The sequence below is a fragment of the Lupinus angustifolius genome, chromosome LG12 (assembly GCF_001865875.1).
Source record: "Lupinus angustifolius cultivar Tanjil chromosome LG12, LupAngTanjil_v1.0, whole genome shotgun sequence".
Lineage (NCBI taxonomy): Eukaryota > Viridiplantae > Streptophyta > Magnoliopsida > Fabales > Fabaceae > Lupinus > Lupinus angustifolius.
In genome coordinates this window covers 6,873,129-6,893,069 of record NC_032020.1, presented here as the reverse complement: position 1 = coordinate 6,893,069, position 19,941 = coordinate 6,873,129, and the positions used below count along the sequence as shown (strand labels likewise).

Sequence of the window (19,941 nt, the reverse complement as noted above, 5' to 3'; positions counted from 1 at the left end):
AAGTATTGCTAGTGTTATCCTTGACACTTTGCACTTTCAATCTCCCCCTTTTTGATGATGACAAACACCACATCAAAATTGTTCAAAACGTTTCATGAATTAGCTTGATGATGAGTTTGCATAATGGTTGTTAATGGTTGTTTTTCAAAGATACAAAGTTGAAGCGCATTTGCTCCCCCTTAGGTAAGCAATCATTATTATGGAAGCTATGTAAAACACCCTGCAAAAGCTATTACACAACCTGCAAAATACATGTAACACAACAAATCAACCTCTCTCCCACTTTTGACATTATAAAAAAGATACAAGTATTCAATTCTAGCCAGAAGAGATATTATAGTTATGACAGACTGTAATTAATCAATTAATTTTGGGCGAGTAATCAATCAACCAGCTTTAAGATGGTTCAACAAATGCACATTTATACATCATTTAATCGATTAACAGCAGGACTTAATCAATTAAATGGATAGCAAACAACAACAGAATAGTATTAATGGCATGAAAGGCTATGTTTACTCAAATTAAGCATGGAATAATTAAGCATTTGACATATTTGAGCAGTTAGCAGTAGGCATAATCATTCAATATTGACACATACACCAAACATGATCAAGATCCATTTAAACAAAGGAGTATACTATTTGAAACATAATTAATACTCAAGTATAAACAAGATAATTCGAAATCATTGTAAAGCAATGTCAAGTTTCAAAGCAGTAATTTAGCAGAAGTTTTGGAGTTATTACAATCCATAATAAGAGCAAAAGCATAAAATAAAAGATAAGTTCTCCAGAGGGAACAAGGAACAACAAAGTCCATTAGCTAGGAAGGATAAAACTAATGCTCTAAGGGCTCCTAACTAAGGATGAGATGGAGGGTTTTGGTTGTGAGGAAACGTCGAGCTACTACCACCCTTGATGAAGGTAATTAGCTTGTTGAACTTAGCGCACAACCTTCTAATTTGTGAGTCAGCAATGGTCTGGACATAGTTCCTCAAGGATTGGTAATGGTTGTCAATATAAGCATTCTGACGCTCTTCAAAATTCTCTAAATCTGTATGATATGAGTCCTTTAGAGACTGAAAGTGGAGATCCATCCTATTGTTGAGACGTTGTTCCATAGCATCCATGTAGGCTTGTCCGAAAGCAGGTTCATGTGATACATGTCCTAAAGACTCCCCCTGAGTAGCAGCAAATGGCTCTTGGTTATCATCTTGATCATCCTCACCAGAGGGGTCAAGATTCACAATGTTGAAGTCCTCTTGATATTGCCATGTGTTACCGTACTTGTAAATACCCATCTTATGAATCAGACTTTCACCAATCAAGTGATCCTTGTCAGAACAATCCATCACTATAGTATCTGAAACATCAATATGTTGATAATCAATAACTCACGAAATGAAGATACTATAAGGAAGCAACCTTGATTGAGAAGTGGAGACGCTATACATGACCTTCAGAATCTCGTCAGGCCAATTAATCATGATGTTCTCCTTAACAGAAAAGAAGAACATCAAATCATTCGATGTAAGTTGTGCATGATTTGTGTTCCTCTGAATTAGAATATAGGCAATCAAGTAGTGTAGGAGCCTTTTCTCCACGGACAGCGACCCAGCTTTGGTCAATTCACCCTCAACATATAACTGAGGTCTACGTAAACAAGACTTATACATTTAAACAACATCAAACGAGTTGTTGTTTGCCCAACCACAATCACTTAAACTAGCACCAGTACAAGATAAACCACCCACGTTCATAAAAATGTCTTCATTAATCTCAAACAGTTTTCCAGCAATCATTGACCAATACTTCCCATCTTTGTATCTAAAGTTGGCATAATACTCCCTAATTAGAGCAGGGTAAATGTTACCTTTTAATTCCAAGAAGGGGACAACCCCTTGAGCTTGCAAACCATGCGGAAAGTCGAAGTTTTGTTTTGCTATCCAAGTCAAATTCGCAAACCGAATGTATGTGGGTTTCCTCCCATGAAATTTGAGCAACCGGGTTTCATGTAGAATCAATGAATAGTACGGGTCCCCGCAGTCCTGCCATGTTTGTTGAGATGGCACGACTTCTGGGGCACACGGTGGACGTTGAGCGGTTTTCTTGATTCTCTTAGCACGTCCTCTCTCTATTGCTATTGAAATTTAACCGTGGTGAAGGTTTAATGAAAGGATTGAGGGAAACCTAGGGTAGGGTTTTCATTTTGGGGAAAACGAATTTCTTGGAAATAAAAGATGGAAAAGCCGGTTTATGGAGTGGAAGTGGTGTGGGGTGATTCGGTTTGGGCTAGGTTAAAGCTTAGGGATGATGTTGGACTTGTTCCTCTGAGATTTGAGAGAAAAAAGGATGAATGGGGTTATGAAAAATGCCCAGAAACGCTTTTGTTTCTGATATACTGATGTCGTTAATCGATTAACAACATTGCTTAATCGATTAACCTGAGTTAAAAATGCCAGGTTTTTAAAAAGTTTGCCCAGGTAATCGATTAACTTATGGTCTTAATCGATTAAATGCATCAGATACAGTGTTTTGGATGTTTTTAAGAGCATGCATGGATTTCAAATTCTTTATTAAATCAGTTTTAAGTAATCACACATATATATATAAGACTTTTATAAGGCAAATAAGTCATACAAGGCAATTACATAAGCTCAATCAAGATATTTTTCATCAAGGATTCCTAGTTCTCTTCGAAGAACATAGAAAGTATCTCGTGAGAGGGGCTTGGTGAAAATATAGGCTAATGGCTTAGATGTTTCAACAAATTCTAATACACAATTACCTTTTTGAACATGATTACGCAAAAAATGATGCCTTATTTCAATATGCTTGGTTCTAGAATGCAAGACTGGATTCTTGGAAAGGTTAATGACACTTGTGTTATCACACTTAAGAGGGATCTTTTCTAATATGAGCCCAAAGTCCTTAAGTTGCTGCTTCATCCAAAGGATTTGAGTGCAACACACGCTAGCGGCAATATATTCCGCTTCAGCAGTGGACAAAGCAACACATTCTTGCTTTTTACTATGCCATGCAACTAAGGAACTACCTAATAGTTGACAAGTCCCACTAGTGCTTTTTCGATCCAACTTACACCCAGTGAAATCAGAATCAGAGTGACCTACCAAGGATAAGGAGGAATCCCTAGGATACCATAATCCCATATTTATAGTTCCCTTTAAATATCTCATGATACACATACAAACGCAAAACATAATATCGGGGCAGCTAGCAGTTAAGTACAATAACGAGCCAATAATCCCACGATATTTAGTTACCTCAATCCATTTTCCATTTTCATCTTTGTCCAGATAACATGCAGATGCCATAGGTGTAGCTGCATATTTACATTGCTCCATATTGAACTTCTTTAATAATTCTTTGCAATGCTTCGACTGATGAATAAAGATGTCACTTTCCATTTGTTTAATTTCAAGCCCAAGCAAGAAACTCAGCTCACCCATCATCGACATCTCAAACTCCCCCTGCATCAACTTAGAAAATTCCTTACAAAGGATGTCATTAGTAGATCCGAAGATAATGTCATCAACATATATATGTACAAGTAAGACATTATTATATAATCTACGGATAAAAAGAGTGGTGTCGTCCAAGCCTCTTTCGAACCATTTTTCAAGTAGGAACAAACTCAATCTATCATACTAGACTCTGGGAGCCTGTTTTAGGCCATAGAGGGCCTTCTTGAGTTTATACACATGGTTCGGGAATTTGAAGTTTTCAAACCCTGGTGGTTGGTCTACGTACACCGCCTCTTGAATATAGCCATTTAAAAATGCACTTTTAACATCCATTTGGAAAAGTTTAAAATTCATGATTGATGCAAAAGACAAGAACATCCTAATGGCCTCAAGTCTGGCTACATGAGCGTAGGTATCATCATAATCGATGCCCTCCTCCTGGTTGTAGCCTTTGGCCACTAAGCGAGCCTTTTTTCTTATTATTAAGCCAAATTCATCTAGCTTATTACGAAAGACCCATATGATGCCAATTACAAGATGGTCTTATGGTTTGGGGACCAAGTCCCACACATTATTTTGCACAAGCTGGTTTAGCTCTTCTTGCATAGCTATACCCCAGTGTACATCCTCGTTGGCTTCATTGATGGTCTTTGGCTCTATTTGAGATACGAATGCAACAAAATTACAAAAATTACGTAAAGAACTGTGGATTACCACCCCCGTAGATATATCACCTAACACCTTATCAAGTGGATGATCCTTTTTAGTTTTCCACGCAATAGGCATATCCTGATGTTCTTCTTCTACTATTTGCTCAACATCTTCTTGTTGGATTTGGTTCATGTCCTTGGATTGCATTTCTTCTAGTGTACCTGAAATGTCATCAGGAAAGACCTTTCTCTTCTCTTTTGGAGAAGATTCGTCAAAATGAACATGAATAGACTCTTCTACTTGCATGATATATTTATTGAACACACGAAATGCCTTACTATGTAATGAATACCCTAAGAATATGCCCTCATCAGCTTTCGAGTCAAATTTTCCTAAAGACCTTTTTCCATTATTTAAAATAAAACATTTGCACCCGAATGCATGAAAATGAGCAATATTCAGTTTTCGGCCTTTAAGAATTTCAGAAGGTGTTTTCGAAAAAGTAGGTGTAAGTAGTATTCGATTAATTACATAACAGGATGTGTGAACTACATCAACCCATAAATATTTTGGAGCCTTGCTCTCATTTAACATGGTCCTCGCGAGTTCCTCTGGAACTCTAATTTTCCTCTCAACAACTCCATTTTGTTGAGGGGTGCGGAGAGCTAAGAATTGATGCATGACGCCATGCTTATTACAAAACTTATTAAATTTATGATTTTCAAATTCTCCGCAATGGTCGGATCGTATGTAAATAATTTTTAGGTTAGACTGATTTTGGATTTGATAGGCTAGACATTTAAAAGATTTATAAGCATCGCTTTTTGACGCTAAAAACAAAGTCCATGTGAATCTAGAAAAATCATCGACAATTACCAAAGCGTAATAACTTCCTACAAAACTTATAATTTGCAACGGTCCAACCAAGTCAATATGGAGAAGCTCCAAAGGTCTAGTAGTGGATATCCCATTCTTTTTATTAAAGGAGTTCTTTACTTGTTTACACTTTTGACACATGTCACAAGAATCCTGAGTTTTAAAATCGAGTTTTGGAAGACCGATTACCAAATTATTTTTAGATAATTTTTCTAAATGCTTCACATGAATGTAAGCGACACGTCTATGCCAAAGCCAGATGTCATCTTCTTTTCAAATAAAACATTTTGAAAACAAGGAAGTGACATCCTCCATATTAACCATATAAATATTACTTACTCGATATCCGACAAATTTAACATTATTAGATAATGCCTCATAAATGATAAAACAATCAGAATCAAATGATACACGATTACCTTTGTCGCATAGTTGGCTTATGCTCAACAGATTATGTTCCATACCTTGTACATATGGAACGTTCTAGATTATGGCGTGAGTTAAGTTTCCAATCTTCCCGGTGCTTAAGATTCTTCCTTTGTTGTTGTCTCCATAGGGGATGAAACCCTTTTCTTTTATTGACAAGTGTAGGAATTTTGACTTGTCTCTAGTCATATGTCTCGAACAACCGCTATCAAGATACCAGTTTTGCCCATGTGTTCAAAGACATACTTGCAAAATAGACCACCTGCTAGTTTCAGGTACCCAAATTATGTTGGGTCCTTTTCTGTTAGTGACGAGGGAGGTGTCTCCCTTTCTTACGCAAGCGTAAACACCACTCGGTATCCCATATCTCCTAATGTAACAGGAATGAGAGGTGTGACCATGTGTGCCACAATAGAAACATGTAGGGACTCTAGTTTTCTTATTAGACTTTTTATATGGGCGTGTTAGAGGTCTCCTATATGGTCTATTTCTGTGGGGTGGAGGATCATACCCTAGTCTAATGTGGTCACCAACGTTTCTCGTTATACTAAGCAGAGTGTCTACTTGGTGTTTACTATTTGTAAGTTTTGCGAGTTTTTCATTTAGTTTAAAATTTTCGTTTTTCAAGTCCTCGCAAGATACACAAGTAGTTGTTTGACATAAAATGTTTTTAGAGCAATCGCATGATGTACAAGGAAAGATTAGATCTAAGGTTTCAGTTTCCAATTTTAATTCATCTAATTCTTTTTGTAGTTGAAATATTTTCTGATCATTAAGAAAAATAATTATTTTTCTATTAGCGCTAGTTTTTGCTATTTTTTTAAGTTCTTCTTATATCTCAACATAAGCATCATATAAAACATCATATGAGGGAGAATCAGAAGAAGAGGATGATGTGTCAGAATATACCTCATTTGTAGTATCCTTACTACCAAACAATGTATGCCTTGTTCGATTTGTAGTCCCGGGGAGTGCTCTTCTCTGAATCAACTTTCTTCAAGTAAGTGGGGCACTGGAACCTCATGTGACCCGACTTACTACAGTCATGGCAAGTGAAGCGCTCCTTGTTCTTGCCTTTCTTAGTTTATTCTTGCGCTTCTTTCTTTTGGAATCATCTAAATCCTCCTTTCTTCTTTAAGATCTTTCCAAATTTTTGCACAAGAAGGTTTAGCGTTTCCTCATCAATGTCTGAAATAGAGTCGTCATTTTCCATCTCTTCATTGGGTTGTAATGTTGTACCTTTAAGAGATATTCCTTTCTTTTTACGATCAGACTCCTCATGCATGGTCAGACGCCCAAGCTCTATCTCATGCTCTTGAAGCTTTTCGAACAGTGTTTCCAAAGGCATGGAATCTAGATCCTTGGACTACATGATTGTTGTCACTTTAGGTTGCCATCTCCTATCAAGACAACGTAAAACTGTATTAGTGAGTTCTCCTTTGGTGAACATTTTATCTATAGCAATAAAATGATTAATAATGTGAGTGAGTCGCTTTTGCATGTCGCCAATCGATTTACTCGGTAGCATATGAAATAATTTGTATTCATGTGTCAATGCGTTTAGCCTGGCACGCATGACCTTGCTAGTGCCCTCGTGAGTCACTTGTAAAGTGTACCACATTTCCTTGGCACTTTGACGTTGAGACACCCAAAAGAATTCATCGTAAGATATGGCCGAGGTAATTATATTTTTGGCGCGAAGATTGAACTGGACCATCTTGCGCTCCTCATCGGTCCATAAGCTTTTGGGCTTTTCTTTCGGTTCGCCATCCACTAAGTGAAGTGGGACGAAAGGGCCACTAATTAAGGATTCCAAAATATTTGATTCAATAGCCTCTATGAAGATCTTCATTCAGACTTTCCAGTAGGTGTAACCCTCACCACTGACTACGGGAGGGCGGTTAATGGATGCGCCATCAACGCCAAAGGGGTTGGTGGAACCCATTTAAATTCCCTAAGGATCACGCGGATACGGTTGAGCTAGCACGTCGTACTAGCTCTGATACCACTTGTTAGATATCAGTGGCGTAGGAACACCTAGAAGGGGGGATTGAATAGGTGTAGCGATTATCGATAGCGCTTCTTGCACCAAAACCCAAATTTTGGAAATAGCCTAGTTAATCGATTAACACCTAGTCTTAATCGATTAACTCATGCATAGAATAGAATGATCAGAGAGGCAGATTGCACAGTTATTGAAAAACAAATAAGTAAAATATTACATATCCAATTATAACTAAAATATAAAAACAAATAAATATTTTAAATTATCTATGTATCTAATTACTCCAATTAATAAATAATTAAATATATAATATATTTCCTTTTTAGTCATTTTCAAATTTTAGCTAGTTACAATGTTAGTTTTATTGAATAGTTCTAGTTTAATAAACTATCTACACAACTATAAGTTTTTATCTACCTTCACAAATATAAGTTTTCAGCTACCTTCACAACTACAAGTTTTCAGCTACATTTATAGTTACAATTTTATAACTACAAGCTAGTTTTCCCGAACAGAGTCTTCATCCGTCAAAATGAAAACATGTGACACTTTAGTCATTAATTAACTACAAATTTAAGGAAGAATATGTATTGTGGATGACTTTGTTAGTGATTACCAAACTCCTAAAAATGAGGTGTATGCAATTCACGTTTTTAGGAACTAATCAGGTCTAAAATGTTAATTCAATAAGAGAAAAAACAGCGTAAGCACATATGTATCTCATGTTTGTAATCTGTAAGGAGTCAAGTGTTACCTTTTCTTGGGAATAAAAAAAGAAGGGATTTATTTATACCAAGTTAACTTATGTTAGAAATTTATAATTTCTAATTAAGGTTCATATATTTGATATAATGATATCGACTATATATTTCGGGGGTTACATTATAAGTGATCTAATTAGTGACACCTTATAGATTTCTAAAAGCTGATAACAGATATGGGCTTAATGGGTGGATACCCATCAGGTTAACCTATAGGGGATAATGGGAACCCTATAAGTTAATGCATAAGGAAGGTTATGATCTCCAACGCACCAAATCACAAATAGTTTTCACCTTTCCCCATCTGAGAGAAAACGAATGTCCCAAAAGGAATTAAAGATTTGGTTGAGGAACGTCATCATACCAAAACTCTCTCAAAAGGTATATCAAAGGAGTAGACTAGAGAACATGAATTCAGGGATTCAGGTATGACTTTATATGCTTTATATTATGTGTGAGAAACAGGAGATTCAAGATCCTAAGATCGATATTTCACCAATCATCAAGAAATATCTAACAAATGGTATCAGAGCTACGAGCTTCTGAATTTTATGGTTCTCCATTAAAGTTGATTTCCCCCCAATTTTTTATGAACCCTAACTTTGAAATTTGGGGATTTTTATGCTTCCGCTATTGGTTATGAAATTGGGTATTTAGGAATAGTGACGATAACTTTTATCAGCTTTTGCTTATTTGAATTATGAGTAATTTGTATTATGAATCACTGCAACTTGTGTTGAAGTATATATTCAGATCTGTACATGGACATTGCATTAATATTTATGACTCTGTTATGCAATATGTATAATATACATTGCCTTGCCACACATGTTCTATTCAGTTCATTCTCTCAATTTTCCATGTATATACATTGCCTCAAATTTCATTTACTGCATTGTTGTGTTAAATTTGTAATACAAATTTTGGATGAAATTGTATGCCCTTTTTCCGTTGATTTCAATATATATATTGAAATTTAAAGAACCTTTCTTTTGTTAAAGTTTTATTTTCATAAAATGATATTAAGGCAATTTATCATGGCTTATGACTTTCATTTTTTTAAGGTTGGCTTTTATTAAATTACACATGAATCCTTACAGTCGCTATGGATTGCACAATTATATTATATATGTTTGTGCTTTTGTTGTATTATGCAAACTGGATTTCTATATATATCTTTTAAGATATGCATGATCATATTTGATTTGGAATTTCGATAATACTTTGCATTGATTAAGATTGCAATTTTAAGGTCTATCAGAAAGTCATAGAAATTATTCTCAGTTGTATGAATTATATCTGATACTTTAGGTGGAGAAACCCATTTCTACTTCGGAAATCCTCGATGAGGTTAAAATTGAGAAATGTGAACACTCTAACCGAATGTGTATGATGATCATGAAACAATTTATTCTATAACATTTTGGGGGCTCTATTTCTGAGGGTCAGAGTGCAAGTAAGTTCTTTGAAGAAATAGAACCATACTTTGCCAACAAAAAAAGGCGGAGACGAGTAGCCTTTTGGCTAAACTCATCTCCATGAAGTATAAAGGCAAATGGAACAAGTTCTTGTGCCTATTACCATTCAATGGATAAATTAGGTAATAGGAGATAATGTTCAGAATATTAAGGAGATCCACTAGAGAGAGGGGAAGTGCAATTTCTGATTATTATATTGTATTTCTTCAAGAACATGAGGATGGCATTGGGTTAACATAAGATTATCCATTGAACTTTTGTCAAGTCATGAAAAGTTCTAACTCTCAAAAGTGGATCGATGCCATGAAGGATGAGATAAAGTCTATGCATGATAATGATGTTTGGGATCTAATCGAATTACCTGAAGGTGCGAAACCTATTGGTTGCAAATGAATATTTAAAACCAAGATGGATTCAAAAGGTAATATTGCAGATATAAAGTTCGTCTAGTAGCTAAAGGCTTCACTCATAAAGAAGGCATTGATTATAAAGAAACCTTCTCTCCAGTATCTTCGAAGGATTCTTTTAGAATAATATTGGCACCAGTGGCTCATTTCGATTTAGAGCTGCATCAGATGGATGTTAAGACTGCGTTTCTTAATGGTGACATTAAGGAAACGATCTATATGGTGCAACCAGAAAACTTTGTGTCAGTTGGCTCAAAGTCTATGGTATTCAAATTAAATAAATCTATCTATGGGCTTAAACAAGCTTCTCGTCAATGGAATCACAAATTTCATCAAGTTATTATCTCGTATGGTTTTGAGGCAAATAAATTTGAAGATTATGTATACCATAAGTTCAGTTGGAGTAAATTTATCTTCATGGTATTTTGTGTCGATGATATACTACTTACTAGTAGTGATATGGGACTATTGCATGAGACCAAGAGATTTCTAATGAAGAATTTCGAAATGGAAGATCTTGGGAAACTTCTTTTGTATTAGGTATTCGGATACTAAGAGATCGCTCTCAAGGTATCCTAAGGTTATCATAAGAAAGCTATATAGATAAAGTCCTAGATAGATTTGGCATGAAAGACAGTAAACCAGGGGATACCCTTATAGCTAAGGGAGACAAGTTTAGTCTCGAACAGTGCCCCAACAATGACCTTGAAAGATACGAGATGCAAAAGATTCCTTATGCATCTGCAGTAGGAAGTCTAATGTATGCTCAAGTTTGCACACGTCCCGACCTAACATTTGTTGTGGAAGTTTTGCGCAGATATTTGAGTAATCCTAGAATGCATCATTGGAAGGCAGTCAAACATGTTATGCGTTACTTATAGAGAACAAATGATTACATGTTCACTTATTGGATGTTTGAGAATTTAGAGATCATTGGGTACTCTGACTCTGATTTTTGGGTGTCTAAGACAATAGACACTCCACCTCTGGATATGTGTTTATCTTGGCTGAAGGTGCTATATCTTGTAAGTATGCTAAACGGATGCTCATAGCTCCTTCAATCATGGTTGCAGATTTCATGGTTTGTTTTGAAACATCAGACCACGACATATGGTTGCAGAATTTTGCCACTAGCTTACGTATGGTCGATGGTATTGAAAGACCATTGAGGATTTATTGTGACAACAATTCCATGGTTCTTTACTCCAACAACAATAGGAGTTCTATGAAGTTAAAATTCATTGACATAAAGTTTCTGGTTGTTAAAGAAAGTATTCAAATTGACAAATTTTCTTTACTCCACGATTTTATGCTAGTTGATCCACTGACTAAGGGTTTGGTACCTAAAGTCTTTCATGAGCGTATTGTTCATATGAGTATTGCTCCTTAGATTACCTTAGTTCAGTGGGAGTCTATATGTTTTATGATTTACTTTGGATGTCATATATAGTTTTATGCATAATTAAGTTGATGGTTTATTGTCCTATTTTGAACTTATGTATTAAAACTATTGTGTTGCAATTAAGGAATTTGGATTGATCTCACTAAAGAATAAAGAATGATCAGTTGGAAAAAGACATGTATGAGATCACATTGCATAAAATTTCCATGTCACTCATCCATATTTGATCTATGTCATTGAGTATATTAATATGGTGATCATCGTGGTCGAGTCACACTTGCATGTGATGAAAGTAGTGGTGGTTCCATAGTTGACATATGAGATGAAAAAGATTGTATTAAAGAGAAGTCTAAATGTAAATAGCATACGGATGTGTGCCTAAAGAACCTGTGATATAATTGTATCAGGAAGATATGAAGCCCAAGTGGGAGATTGTTAGAAATTTATAATTTCTAATTAAGGTGGGCATCATATATTTGATACAATGATATCGGATTCGAGCTTAATGGGTGGATACCATCAGGTTAACCTATAGGGGATAATGGGAACCCTATAAGTTAACGCATAAGGAAGGTTATGATCCCCAACACACCAAATTACAAATAGTTTTCACCTCTCCCCATCAGAGAGAAAATGAAGGTCCCAAAAGGAATTAAGGATTTGGTTGAGGAAGGCTATCATACCAAAACTCTCTCAAAAGGTATATAAAAGGAGTAAACTAAAGAACGTCGATTCTGGGATTCAGGTATGACTTTATATAATGTGTGAGAATCATGAGATTCAAGATCATAGGATTGGTATTTAACCAATCATCAAGAAATATTTAACAAGATACACTAGTTATACTTAATCTTAGTCCTTCATTTTCTTTGATCCAACAGACCAAATAGGTGAAACTTAAAAGTTATTTAAGATTTCTTATTTTCTCTCACATCATTTATTCCACTCACTCATTTGGTCCATTGGATTGAAGCAAATAAATGACTGAGATTAAGTGTAAATGGTATAACTTAACTTGAATGTAAACAGACCCCTCCTTATAAAAAATGTTGAATAAATAATTGGGGATTAATTTAAGTTTTAGTTCTTGACAGAGTTGTGAGAAGAAAATATTTATGTCACCATTCTTATCAATTTATTTTTACAAAAATCTCAACCATCTTGATATATCCTACCCATCGTCATTTCCAACTCATTTTTTTGTAAAGAATAATAATGAATTATCGGTAAAAGGATGTAGGAAAAATATCATCTCTCATTTCATTCTTTTTCAGTTTAATCTGGAGTCAAATCTATTTGGATTTGTTAATCTCTTTTATAATTATTTTTTTCTTCTTGTCATGGAGTGTTTTCAAGAGAATATTTACTGCACAAGCAACACTTTTAGTCAAAATTCCTTATATACTAAATTTAGGGATCCGAGTTTTATTCCTTTTTATCGTATATCTAAGAGTGTGACCATAATTTGAATCGATGAACCCCCATTTTGGCAATTTTAATCAAAATTTCATTACACCTATCTAACACTAGACAAATATGTTCATTCTCATAAAGCTAATTCATTCTTTTCAATCTCTAGCAATTTACATTAAATTTGTTAGATTCTAGATGTTGTTTTTCAAATATGACCTCTCATTCTTTGCAATCTCTAGCCACTAATCTCTAGCAATTTACATTACGAAGCTTTTTTTGTACTTCAAAAATATTGCATCTCCTTATTGGAGAGACATGATTATTTTTTAATGAAACATGCCAAAACACAAAGTAGGAAAATCCTATAAAAGATGATACCGTACACAATAGTTTGCTTTCCTTTAATTAGTGGCATATGAAAATTGTACATTGATAGCTTGACGATATCAAAATTGAAAGTATTGTAAGACTGTACTACGTATATAATTATAAATTAAATTTAGGTTCTTGAAAAAAACTATGACCAACTTATTCCTCAATGTTGGATCCATCAACTAAGTCTTCAAAAAATGAAAATGAGCACCAATTTTGTGTTTGAGGCTAACTTGAGATGCATGTAGAATACCACATGCGATGCATCTAAAATGTCGCATGAGTTTCAAAGACGATCTTGATGTATATTTTGAAATATGTTAAAATTGTAAAACAATAATGATTAAATTTGACAATTAACAATGCTTGCAGGTGATAATAATGTAATCATAGTAGAATATAAGGTTAGGTTCAATTGTACTTTTAAAAGCAATGTTGAAAGTGACACATTCAATAGTTCTCGCTTGAAGAAAGGTTGTTGAATGTGTCACTTTCAATAGCGCTTGCTCTAGAAAGCATTGCTAAATGTGTCACTTTCAATAGTGTTTTCTCAAGTAAGTATTGTGGAATATATCAATTTCAATGGTGCTTATTCTAGAACGCGTTATTTAATTTGTCACTTTCAGTAACACTTCCTCAAGCAAGTGTTGTTGAATATGCCACTATCAACAGAACTTCCTTAAGTAACTGTTGTTGAAAGTGTAAAATGTCGACATATTTACAACACTTGCTACAGTAAATGTTGATTCTTATGACAATACTATTTGATATAACACTACATCAAATAGTATTGTTATATCAAACAGGTCTGGTAGGATAAATCAAACACATTTAGTATATTGTCACGTATATATCAAACAACACAAAACACATATAATAACACAATATTATGACAAATATAAACAATCTCATTTATTTGGGCAACAACAATTACATTTTCTATTTCACAATCTCAACAATCCAACTATATACAAGTAGTTTGCAAAACATATATATATATACTTGTATATCTATCTATACAGACTACCAAACTAATATAATCTACAATAATACTTAGGAATAAATTAGTTCATTCTTTCCTAACTATTGTATAATCTGTTTACTAGTGTATATAATTTCATTTATGTAGTTAGGTTACACGAAACGCCAATATTTAAAATATGTCATTCAACAACACTCAATATACAAAGTGCTATGTCACTTTCAACAACACCCGCTTAACTAAACGATGTTGAATCTCTATGTCATAAAAACAACAATGGTTGCTTCATTAGGCGTTGTTGATTGCACATTTATCTAGCACATTTAACAGTTTTTGCTTCACTAAATTCTGTTAATTACCTTCAGCCTTACATTTAACAGTATGCAACACACATACATTTTTGAATGAGCGTTATTAAATGCGAATTCTAGTATAATGTTGATCTTTTAGAATAGTTGGTGGACACTTTGAGGAATTAAGTTCATTGATTGCAGACCTTTCAAGGATCCTAATAAGGTTTAACAATATTACTTATGAGAATAATGTATCTCCTCACATTAAGATATAACTTATCTTCTTAAGCTAGTAAAAGTATGACATGTGTACTATTTTATCTAGTTTTAGAATTGTTTTTATAGAAAATGATGAAATAGGTCACATGTCATGATTTCACTGACCGAGGTAGATAACTTATCTCCTTATACGAGAAGATACTTTATTCTCATTAGTTATAATCATATAAAACTCGATCAATATAAAAATTTAATAAATTTTAGTTAAATGAAATAAAACAAATATCTTCGTCGTCCATATTTTTTCCAATGATTCACTTTTTTATTTAACAGTTAGATTGCATGTATGGTGGATTTAGTATTAGTATGAATATGATAGAATTGAAGTTAAGAAAATACTATATCATAGGGCACATTTATGTTGTAGGTATATGATAATTTTGAAGGGCTCCTCATCCATAACTTTCACGTATGATTCAACAAGGCTCTTTCATATATCTAAAAAATAAAAAATAAATTGGTATTATAGTTCATGATCTGAATTGTTAGTTTAATCAATTCTGGTTAGTTTTAGCAATAATATTCATTATTATTTTGTTTTGGGAGTTCATAATTTAAGAGCCCTTAACATGTTATCATAATATGCACTATTGAAAGAGATCTTGAAATATTAATAAGAAATATGTCATTTATTTGATAATACATTCAGAAGTACAAAATGACAAAGATTATGCCAGACATGCCATAAACATACAAGACAAGCAACATAATGAAAATCCAAACCTTATCAGTCCCAACTATGAAACTGGTAAATATCGAAATTGAAATACAGTAAATTGTTGAAAAGATAGAGAGGGCATATTTTGAACACAAATTTTCTATACCAAATTTTTTTTATGCCTCTATATCAACCTAATAAGATTTTGCCTAGTAATGAATAGCACACCTCATTTCATTTCTCATTAATTGTCATATTGACACATTTAAGTAGTTAGCAACACATCATTGGGTTGGTATAGAAGCATAAAAAACTTTTGATAAAGAAGAACTGGATTCGGATGGATTTGGATTGAAATGGATCAAACTAATCGACCTAAAGATCCATATACTCCCATATTATTATTATTGAAGGCAGGGTGATTGATCATGCCACCATTGAACAGATTATTTGGCAGCATCATGGGTTGGTTTTGAAGCATATGTGGTGGTGGTGGTGGATACATCGGAAACTGTTGAGGTAGTGGTTGTGGCTGCATAAACTGTTGAGGTGGTGGTTGTGGATTGACAGGAAACTGCTGAGGTGGTGGTGGCGGCTACACCTGAAACTCCTGAGTTGGTGGCTGAGGTGGTGTTGGAAAAGGGTTGTTTGAAGAAGATGCAACACCTGTAAAAAAGTGAGGAGGAGGTGGGATAGAAGCAACAACAGTAGCAGCACCCTCAGCAATATTCTGCCTTTCAACTACACCAAGCACATTCTTCTTCAGATTCTCAAGAGCCGACTTCAATTGATCAAGTCGTTCTCCATTGAACTCTTCAATTGGAGTAGCCCACCAGAAACGTTCTTGTGCCTCTTTCCTTTGCTTAGCCAACTCTTCACTGCACTTCTTCTCAATCTCAAGATCTTCATTGATCCGGTTAATCTTGTCATTAAGCTCCTGAACATTAGCATTTATGTGAGCCTCAAGATATTGCGTGTTCCCCAGGTTCAGTGGTTGGTCCCTCATTTGATAGTAGTCTACGACAGCATCAATACTAGGATTGCCAAAGGAGAAATCCTTGTTTGCAGGAGAAAAGACAACTAGCCCAACTTTTGCATCACAAAGAGTGCAAAGCTCGCTCGCTTTCTTGAATAGCCCAGTGTGGCGTTTGGAGAATGTGACTTGTAGGTTGTTGTCTTTGGCTATCCTTTTCATCTCAATCCTTCTATGACCCTGGTTCTTCTTTGGGTTACTAGAGCTAGGGATTGAGTTAGACATGGCTCAACGAAAGTGGATGCTTAGGGAAAGATAGGCTATGAGAGATACAAGAAATGGTAGAGAATGGTTCTTAATTTATACTCTTTTGGGAATGAAGTTTATATTACATCTTATCTTCTTAAGTCACCTTTTTGTGTTTTAGACTAAATGCATGTAGGTAGAAAAAAATCATTAATTATTTCATTCTTATCTTTGTTTGAATGACAGAATAGTTTTATAAGGTTAAAGGAATGTAAATATATACTCATATTATTGGTATATATGTAATATTTATACAAAGAATATAATATTTTATGCCAGCACTTGAGCATGAAATTCATGTGTTCATCATACATAAATAAAAAAATTCGAAATTGGTAAGATTTTTGTGTATTAATGATAAATCATTGCTACATTATATGAATTCCTTTTGTGAATAGATACAACAATTGATGATAATGATTAAAAAAACAACAAAATAATTTGGTAACAATTAAATTTTGTTAATCAAAATTAGTGATGCACCAAAAACAGATATGATCATCAAAGGAGAAGTGAACTAATTCTGATTACGAGTTGAATTCGTAATTTTCGCGCGTAAGCTCTTAAGGAATATTTAGGCCCTTATTTTTATCTTCTACTTATTCTACATAATTGTTTTGCCATTCAATAAATTGTTTTTGATACTTTCCATCTATATTTGTATTATCTTCTAATATCTTATATTATATTATAATAACTAGGAACAATATTTGTTGGGAGGGACATCTATGATTAGTTCATTACCCAAAAAGTGAGGAGAGACCCTTAGTAATATCAAATATTATATTATATTATGAGTTTAAAATCTGTACACGTTAGTGTAAAGTTTTTTATGTTGTCAGCACACCATCCACCATTAATTTGTATTAATTTTGTTTGAGGATCAATGATGATTAACATATAAATAATGGATGATTTAGTTACAGTATTAAAAACACTTACACTATCAGAATATAAATATTAAATCCTTATATTATATACATGTCTCCAAAATAAATGATGATAGTTTGACCCATTTTAAGTTTTTTTATTAGAACAGTGAATACTTCAAGGGATACTGTGTAACAAGTAATTAAAATTAATTTTTTAATATGTAATAAGAAATAAATAAAATTAATTTTTTAATATGTAACAATAAATAATTCAAAATTTAAATAAATATGTTCTAGACCTCGTTAATTTATAATGTATGATACAGTGTATGATAAATAGCTTGTATGTCAATTATTAAGTGCAAATAAAAAAAAGGACTCATTGTTGTTTGCTAATTTATTCACGAAAAAATTCAAGGAATTAGCCATTGATTTTCTAAAACAAAAGTGATATATCTTGAAAAAATTGTGGTCTCACACAACAACGTAATTGTTTTATAGTAATAAGTGCAATTAATTTTTATAGTTAAAACTTAAATTTATTAAGATTAATAAATCTATTATAATTTTTGCCATTCGTTAAATTTTTTTGCTACTTTCTATCTATATTTGTAGGATATTATAATATCTTATATTATATTATAATAACTAATAGGCGTTAGTCTAATGGTGTATGATCCAATTGGATCCCCAAGTTTAATGGTTCGATTACTAGAACAACATTTGTTGGGAGGGACATCTATGATTAGTTCATTACCCAAAAAGTGACGAGAGACTCTTAGTAATATCAAATATTATATTATATTATGAGTTTAAAATTTGTACATAGTTAGTGTAATGTTTTTTATGTTGTTATCACATTATTCACCATTGATTTGTATTACTTTTATTTGAGGGTCAATGATGATTAACATCTGAATAATGGATGATTTACTGACAGTATAAAAAATACTTACACTATCAGAATATTAATATTAAATCCTTATATTATATACATGTCTCCAAAATAAATGATGATAGTTTGACCCATTTTAAGTTGTTTTTATTAGAACAGTGAATACTTCAAAGGATACAATGTAAGAAATAATTAAAATTGATTTTTTAATATGTAATAAGAAATAATTAAAATTTTAAATAAATGTGTTCTAGCCGTCGTTAATTTATAATGTATGATAAATACCTTGTATGTCAATTATCAAGTGCAAATAAAAAAAAAAGGCTAAGTGTTTTTTGCTAATTTATTCAAGAAAAAATTCAAGTAATTAGCCATTGATTGTATAAAACAAAAGTGCTATATCTTAAAAAATGTGGTCTCACACAACAACGTAATTTTTTATAGTAATAAGTGGGATTATCTTTTATAGTTAAAACTTAAATTTATTAAGCTCAATAAATCTATTATAATTTTTATAAAGCAGGTAAATTTCAGAATGCATACACAATACATGGGATACTAGCTGCTAAAGTATAATCCATAGATATTAAGGAGAAGCAAGTGTGAAAAATAAAAGAAGAAAATGTGATTTCGATATAGTTTATAATTATTTAGAATATTTGACAACTTAGAAATAATGTTTTTGTTTGGACGAAATGATAAAGTTAATCTACTTAAATATTTAGAATATTCTAAAAGTAAGATATACAACTTTTAATTATTCTTATGTAGAATAAATATTAAAATATGTAGATTATTATATTGTTTTAACTTTTCTTTAGACTTGTGTGGAATAGATCACCACTTCTTCTGCATACCCATTAATTATTCTAATAAAATCTCATTTTAATCTACTGTTAAAATAATAGATATAAAGGAATGCTCTTAAAATATAGGGAATAATCTATAAAAATATATTATTTTTTATTTTTTATTTTATTTTGATGACGGTTTTCTTCGAATATCAATATTGACTAATTTATATTGTTGCATTGTTATTTTTATAGTTCTAATTGCAACGATTTCCTTATTGTCTTCGACTAATTTAATAAAATATTAATACAAACCAATTTCACGAACTTATAAAATTTAATGATAGAAATTGATATGAATGGTAAATTGGGAAGATCATTACAAAGGACCAAAACTATAAACTCAAAATAGTCTTATAAAAAACACTTGGGTTAGTATTAAAATATGAACTTATTATCTAATACATTATTTTAATAACATTAAATAAAAAACATTAAACGATAGATTTAATGAATTAATTTAAATAAAAAATAAAATTGATTAATGTTATTAGAATAAATATTAATGAGTTAAAAATAGAATATGCTTAAGGTAAGAATAAAAAATATTTAAA

General features: G+C 32.8%; 1 protein-coding gene across 1 annotated transcript; it reads right to left on the bottom strand.

The window, feature by feature from the left end:
• Window positions 16,086–16,748, bottom strand: LOC109361843 (agamous-like MADS-box protein AGL62). The gene has a single exon (XM_019607378.1). The coding sequence runs from the start codon at window positions 16,746–16,748 to the stop codon at window positions 16,086–16,088; it is 663 nt and encodes a 220-aa protein (XP_019462923.1).